The 7,872-nt window shown below is 42.8% G+C and overlaps 1 protein-coding gene across 2 annotated transcripts in view; it reads left to right on the forward strand.

The window, feature by feature from the left end:
- The window catches only part of fras1 (Fraser extracellular matrix complex subunit 1), a 207,701-nt gene that overhangs the window by 140,833 nt on the left and 58,996 nt on the right, over positions 1-7,872 (forward strand). For both annotated transcript variants that reach the window (XM_037976630.1, XM_037976661.1), the window contains exons 26-28: positions 1,610-1,904; positions 3,797-3,881; positions 6,675-6,998. In XM_037976630.1, the coding sequence (XP_037832558.1) occupies positions 1,610-1,904; positions 3,797-3,881; positions 6,675-6,998 (704 nt within the window). The remainder of the gene's footprint in view (positions 1-1,609; positions 1,905-3,796; positions 3,882-6,674; positions 6,999-7,872) is intronic.

Consider the following 7,872-nt stretch of genomic DNA (forward strand, 5'->3'; position numbering starts at 1 on the left):
AGATGTAGATCTCACGGGAAGAAAGCGAGAATGAGTTGAGAGGGGTAGGTTGGCCGTGATATTGGATGGTGGGTGGAGCCACGGTCACGGCTCAACCTGTCTGTCACAGACAGACGTGATGTCATTGGAGCTTCCGTAGTTGGTCACGCTGAGGCGATTCCCATAGTGAAACACCGAGCGAAGTTAGAAAAAGAACTACAGATGATTTTCTCTGGATTTTAGCCTGAAATTGAGTTTTTTTCCACCTGTGCTGATTTGGGCTGATGTTTTTAAGGCGATGTGTGTTTTAGGACTGAACGGATTTGGGTTTTGTTTTCATGCTACGTCACATAAATGCAAACACAGTCCTGAATATTAAATTGCATTTCTGCAGCTGGATCAGCGTAGTGGTTTCTGAAAACCTGCTTCACCGACTTCTGAGCGCCGCTGGAACTGACAGCTGATATCAGCTGGGCGACATGTGGAGCTTCCTGTTAGTTGGTCCTCATGAATACCAGGAAAAAAAAAAACAACATCGCCAGCAGAGCCGCAGTCATTAACTCAAATTTTTTTATTCCGTTATCTTAAAAAAGTGGGTGTGAACCTAAAAACCGTGACGCCCGAGGCCTCTGTGGTTGTAGACGGATTCATGAAATGTGACAAAGTGGGATTCAAATAGAGAAATACATCATTATGCTCCCTTTGAGATAAATGCCTTTTTCTTGTGAAATAATTATTATTTTTAGCCTGAAGGCTTCAACTAATTCACGAGTCAATCAAATAAAAAAAAGCAAAGAAAGCCTTTTTTTTGCCAGCAAACAGAGAAAAAGTTCAGCGCTGCGGCGTGAAGCTGTACACTTGTCCTCATTTGTGAGTGAAATTCCTCGTCTCCATCCGAAGGTTTGACGTTTGGAGCGCCTGTTGGGATGTAATGAGATTACAGCTGGGCTGATCTTTAAAAAGTTCACCAACAAAGTTCAGCCCCGCTCCAATTAAAAGCCCGCTTCCAAAATGCCACGCCGAGACCGAAAATGTCTCACACGGCTCCTCCTCCCACACGTTTTAAAATTTTTTTTATTTTTTTTTCCATTTTACAGCCGTGTCCGAACCTTCAAACACCCACTCCCAAACGGTCTGGGGAAAACACATTAATTAGAATAATTACAAGCTTTTTTTTTTATTTTTTTAAGATTCGTGAGAAGTCTGTCAGTAGATATTTGCTCCTGGAATTTAAAACTTAATCAGTTTTTTTATTTCCTATTTTTACTGAAGCAGATTTTGTTTTTAATCCACATAAAACAGAGATTTTCAGTTAAAAAATTACTTGTTTCTGTTCAGTTTTATGCCACTTTAAAGTAATAAACGCTCTTTTATACAGAATGGTCCTTGGGAAAAGGATCACAAGGTCATATAGCTGTGGCGGCCATCTTGAACCGGAATCAGCTGTAGATCCAGATATTTTGCTAACAGACAGACAGGAACACAGACGCAGCCATCTTTGTCTTATCTTCCTTTTCTATCATTAAGTCGGCTCTGAAACTCACGTTTACCACAAAAAAACGGTGCAAAATAAATGTGATTATCTGATTTATTTACTGACTGAAGAGTTCTGGTGTTGGTTCTTTCTCAGTGAACGCCCACAGTCCTGCCCTCCACATCAACGGTTCCCTGCTGGTTCCCCTCGGCGGTTCTGCCCCGCTGCTGCCCGCCCTGCTGCAGGCGAAGGACCGGGACAGCCCGCCCGAGCGCCTGCGCTTCCAGCTGCTTCGCCGTCCTGCCAACGGACAGCTGCTCCTGTCTGCGGGGGAGGAGGAGGAGGAGGGCGGGGCCGCGGGCTGGCGGGAGCTCGGCAGCAACGACACCTTCACGTGGGCGGAGGTTGAGCTCGGTCGGGTCCACTTCAGGCACCGCAAAGACAAGGCCAGGTAAGGGGATCGGATGTGGTTCAGTCCAAAGTTTAGAGGAGTTTGTCTTAATTGTTAGCAAAATATCTCGTCAGTCACTGATTTTAATTAAGCTCTCAGGAAGCAATTACTGGATGCTCCTCTTTATCCGATTCAAGATGGCCGCCACAGCTAATCAGCTGATGTGTCTCCAACACATACTTCAAGCGCGATACCTCCTGTCTGTTAGCAAAATAAAGCTCACCTGCAACAGGACGGTGGGCGTTAAAGAGCGTTGTGTGGAATCAGGAAATAATAAAAAGCAGCTGCTTTAATACAGAATAAACACACCACTGTGTCGTTTTACAGTGTTTCATTATTTCTGTTAATATTGTAGATTAAACCGTTCTTGGACAACATTGATTCAGTTATAAAGCAGAAAACTTGATGTTCTTCCTTTAGTTTTACTTCTCTGTGTGAAGAACTGGCTTTTTCTTTGCTGTTGTCTGTTTGCTCTTTTAATTTCATTTAATTCCCTTAAATCCACAAGTAAAATGATTCCTACCCACAGTTTTAATGTGTTCATATTTGCATATTGTGCCTTTTCGCTGCTGTTGACCCCGATCTGATAACGCAGAGAGCACTTAGTGTCTGAGGAGCCGCTTTAAAGCTTTTCAGCAACACAGCTGCCTCTGAAATAATTCTGCTGCCTTTTGTTTCATTCATCCGCTCACAATAAACCTGATGAACGTATTAGTTTATTGTGATGCAGCAGGTTCGGCCTAAATAAGACAAATTAGGAAAATTACTATCCGCTGTCCGCTTGGAGCCATTACTTAATTAAAGGTGTTAAAATATTAGATCCCAAACAAGATTAAAATTAAAATTCCTGCCATGTTTGGAAATTACGCTGAGTGGTGGATAATTCTGACATCTGTTGTTTCTGCTGCTTCTGCTTCTAAAGACAGATTTTAAAAAAAACAAAAGATGTTTTTCTTGTTTCATATGTTAGAAATATACACTCTGGCAAAACAAAAAATTATAAATTCCTTTTAAAACTGAGATTCAGGCCTTAATTAGTTTTTAGAGTCTCGTTCTTAGTCCAAATGGTACAAATTACAGAACTTTGTTCATTTTTTGACTTTCTCATTAAACCAGTAATTAGCAGCCAATCAGGAGGTTGAATTTGACTGAAGAGCTGCTGCGGAAAGTTGAAAATATGATATGAAACATCACACATCTTATTAGAATCAGATGTTAAAGAGTTCATGAAACACTTGAATGGCAGCGTCTCTCCTCGTCACGCCGACCTGAAAGGTTTGCTTCAAACCCGTGAAAACTGGAACCTCGGACCTCGACGGGCTTTCAAACGCTGAACCACGAGGGAGAATCTGTGAACGGAAACGTGAAATAATTCTCGTGAAAGATGAACTTTTTTATGACAACATGTTTGGATGAGACCCGAGTCCCCACCTAAAGACAGCTGCTCTCACCGCAGCTGTGATGATAAAATGGCTAAAAAAAACTTTATAACAGCTAAACATGTCCAACATATGTTCTTTATAGTCCGTACGACTTGCCCTTCCTCCTCATGGAGGCATAGAATAAATTCAGCCTCACATTAAATGAAAGTAAATAATGTTTTTGAAATAAAGCAGCTGAAGAGGCTCTGCAGTCATCACCTGTTCGGTCACTCAGCCTGCAGACGCCAGCAGCTGGTTCCCAGCTCCAGCCCCAGGGAGTTGTGGGTAATAAGCCTTTGATGCTGCCGCGGCGACATGTCGGTGATGAGTGTGTGAGCAGGTTTCTGGAGGTGATTGGGTCTGACTCACCCTGCAGCCTCCCGCGAGGCGCTCATTCGGTCATTTCACCGGCCGCTCTTTGAATAACCTGCCTCTTGCCCCGCTTACTCTTTCCTTCTCGCCCCCGAACAGGACCGGTGAGTTGGCCCTGCGTGTCGCCGACCCCCAGCTGTTTTCTCCACCGGCAGCCGTTCAGGTTCAAGCTGTGTCCGAGCAGGTAAACCATCACTTTGTGTCGGCCGTCTTTCCTCGGCCTGTGGCTCCTCCTCTGGCCTCTCTGTGTTCCTCGTGTTGTGCAGAAACACAGCCAGGTGTGGTGACCCGTCTTCAGGTAGACCCAGATCCAGAACTTTAAACAGCGGACATCTTCAGCAGCTATAATATGTTTTATTATACGTTTTTTTATTGAACCGATCAAAACAGCAACAAGCTCGGCACACGTCGGAAAGCTGAGCAAAGATGGCGTCTCCAATCTAAAGAAGCGCTGTTTTATAAAAACCTTTAGTTTCACATTACACGTTCTTTATTCACAACCACAACTGAGTTTAGTTTATCTGGTTTGTGTTTGTTGTTGTCATGTTTTGTGTTTCCCTTTGAGACGATAAAGGACATTTTATCTTTATCTCATCTCTTATGTTAGCTCTTCTTATATCTTACTGCTTCTCTTATATTTTACCTCCCATCTTATCTCATCTTTTACATTTCATCTGATAATAATTATATCTTATTAGAGATAAGATATAGCCTAGGACCTGCAGGATCATCATCATGTTTTCTGTCAGAATAATCGTGTGATTAGAAATTATCGCCGGTGTAAAGTTTTACAAAGAAGCATTTACAAAACGGCAGAAATGCACTTTAGTCTTGGTGCAGCTCGGACGAGCCTTTAAAATGTAAATCCTGAAAGATTAAACTCTATTTCTCTAAAATCAGAGTTTAATCAAAGAGCTATCTACAACAGGGAAGATATTCAGCTTTTAAAAGATTTATTCCTGACAGCAACTTTAATTTTAATTTTTATGTTTTACCCATAGCTTAGCTTTTATTTGACTTAAATTGGGGAAGTCTTAATGAAGTAAAACAGAGTGGTCTGAAAGAGCTGCCGTAGTTTGGTGTGTTTCTCAGATATCAGGTTGTATTTTCTCCGACCGTGGCTTCACTTTAACAGCACTAAGCTCCTTCTGCTCCGGTCACCTGCTTTTATCTTCTGATGGAAAACAATCACTGCACTTTTCTCCAAGAAGAGGAGTGCGTTTCATCCCGAGCGTTTGTTTTTAAGCGCAGCTGCAGGTAGGCAGCAGCCCGAGCCGAGGCTGTTGGAGATAAAAGCTGCAGATGAAACGTTCGGCAGTGAAGCTCGCGGGATAAAAGCTTCGCCCTCCCACCTGAGTCTGCCTCTGATTGTTTTCCTCTGCCTCAGGAGGGAGATTTTACCGCGCCGGAGTGTTGGAGCACGATTTCAAGTCCCACGAACGCCCACTTTCAGGGACCACCATCTTTTGTTTTATTGTGCGGATTAGAGGAGCGACGACACGAGATGGAGTTAGGCACCAACCACCGAGTCATCCGTCTTCTGAAGAGAACGTCTAACACCTACTAAACATTCGTCACCTGAAATACCCTCAAACCGGCTGCAGAACATCCTTTTCAATATATTTTTGACTTTGTTACAGCTCAGTGTCTCGGAGCTTTATGTCACTTTCGATCACAGACGCCTAACTTTCCAGAAGTGGTTCTTTTCTTTGGCAGCAGCTCGTTTCCCCCTCATCGTCTCCGCTGAAACCGAGCTGCAGGAAGCTGGAGCTCGTCCAGGTTGGACCCGTGCCCCTCCGTCACAGCGCCCTGACAGCTGCTTAGATTACCCCACACATTTTCACCTGCAGCCTCTTCCTCTCAGTCCGCCCTGCAGGGACAACTTTCAAGGGCCTTTGAGGGAAAAGGACGGCCATGTTTCAGTTTTGATGCTTCAAGCGTTTACCTTTCTGACTGCGAACAAAATATAGACAGAGGACGATAAACGGGCCTCAGATTATCTTCATGTGGCTCCTGATGACCTGAAATTAAAATAATAAAACCAGTATTTTATTAACAGATCTTCAAGTGACTCAAAAACGAAGTCTAAACTACAGAAATGAAAACACGCTCAAACTGAGTTCTTAAAGCTAAAAGGAGCTGAACACTAGCTAAAAGCCAAAAGTTAAAAGTCTAGTTAAAAGTAGCAAAACAGTAGCTAGAAGCTAAAAGCTGAAAAAGGTGACTTAATAGCTAAAAGGAGCAAAACCCTTGCTTAAAGCTAAAAGTAGTCAAATGTAAGCTGAAAACAAAAAGTAAAAGGTCCAGCTGAAAGTAGCAAAATGGTATCTAAAACTAAGTGTTTGTGCGTGGTGTTAGCAAAATATATCATGAACTGGTGGATGGATTAGAAATGAATCATTACCCAATTCAAGATGGCCGTCACAGCTAATCAACATTAGCCTACTCAGAGCCCGGGCTGGAATCAGTTGTAGGTTAACAAAGTAAAACAAAAAACGGTGAGTTAAAGGAGGCTAAAATCTGCATAAAGAAGGAACTCCCAGCGGGTTTGCTGCCTGCAGCTCTTTTTTATTTTATTAAGTCCAGCATTAAAATGATCTAAAACAGGGATCTCTCTTTAAAATGTGTGAAAATAATCAGATTACACTTTATTATTCTCTCAGCAGCCGCTCGCTGCACGTCTGATCTCCATCAGTTCATCGGAAACATGAAGGTTGGAGCTCAGAGGAAAACAAGCGGAGAAACCTCCATCCTGCCTCGCAGCAGGAGGTCTCCTCGCCTGCCTGGCTCTGTTAGTCAGATGAAGCTTTTCTGCAGCTGCAGCGAGGCTGAATACAGATTAATGAAGCTCCTCGTTTAACCTCCTGGTCATCAGCAGCAGCAGATTCAATATCGGATCAGGATGAGCTCTCAGCAGCTAAAATGTTAATCAGGTTCTGATGAAACCTCACTCCTTCACCGTTCCTCTTGCCTCCAGCCTCCACGCATCGTCACCCTCGCTCCGCTGACCGTGGAGGCCCGCGGCGCCGCAGCCACCATCACCAAGTCCGTCCTGCACGTCGACGACCCCGACAACCCGGCCGACGTCCTGGTCATGGTCCTGGAACCGCCCCGCCACGGCCGCCTGGCCCGTCTCCACGGTGACGGCGCCCTGAGCAGGTTCAAGCTGGAGGAGCTCTCCAGGGAGCAGGTTCGGTACGTCCACGACGGCTCGGCGGCGGCCGAGGACGGCGCCGTGCTGCAGGTGAACGACGGCCACAGCTTTCAGAACGTTCTGCTCCAGGTCCAGATTCTGCAGAAGGTACGGCATGATTCCAGGTTCAGACGTTTTCTTTCATTTCTCCATCATCAAACCTCCATTTATACAGCTTTTATTACTTTAATGCAACAGGATCTTGTTTGTTTTAGAAAAATGTCTGAAATCTTTAAAGATTTACTTTTCTGAACAAAAATATGTTTATTATGCAAAAACATAGTGACATAGTTATTATAAGGAATTGAAACAAATAAAAAACAAGAAAATAAAACATTTCATCTCTTAAAAGGTGAAAAACAGTAATGCATTATTTGAATTTAAAAAACATTTAAATCTTTTTATAATATTTAATTGACTGTTAGACAGAGATGAGGTTTTTAGAGTCACAGCATCACTTTTAATGGAAGTAATGACGACAAAATAAATACCACAAACACATTTTTCTGAAAAGAACCGAATGTCATTTGAATTTACACAGATAAAAGTTAGATTAAATTCTTTAGCCCTTGTGTTTTTAAATAGATTTAATAGATAAACATTTTATGTTTTCAGCTTTTTATTCAGTGGATTTCAGGAATGAATGTGTCGTCCTTCAGAATCAGATTTTATATGATGACAGAAAAAATACTGAATTATTCATAACATAAAGTCCAGAAAAATAAAAAAAATCAGCCATATTAACAAAGTCCTGACATCACTTTGACTCTATAACTACGGTTATTTTAATATATATATATATATATATATATATAAAATTCCTCCGTCCGAAGGTTTGACGTTTGGAGCGCCTGTTGGGATATATATATATATATATATAAAAATTCCCTTCTCACCCTCCGCGGGTGGTCTTTGTTTCATCCTCTGAGCTCGGGTCCTCTACCAGAGGCCTGGGAGCTTGAGGGTTCTGCGCAGTATCTTG

Source organism: Kryptolebias marmoratus, linkage group LG1, assembly GCF_001649575.2.
Source record: "Kryptolebias marmoratus isolate JLee-2015 linkage group LG1, ASM164957v2, whole genome shotgun sequence".
NCBI lineage: Eukaryota > Metazoa > Chordata > Actinopteri > Cyprinodontiformes > Rivulidae > Kryptolebias > Kryptolebias marmoratus.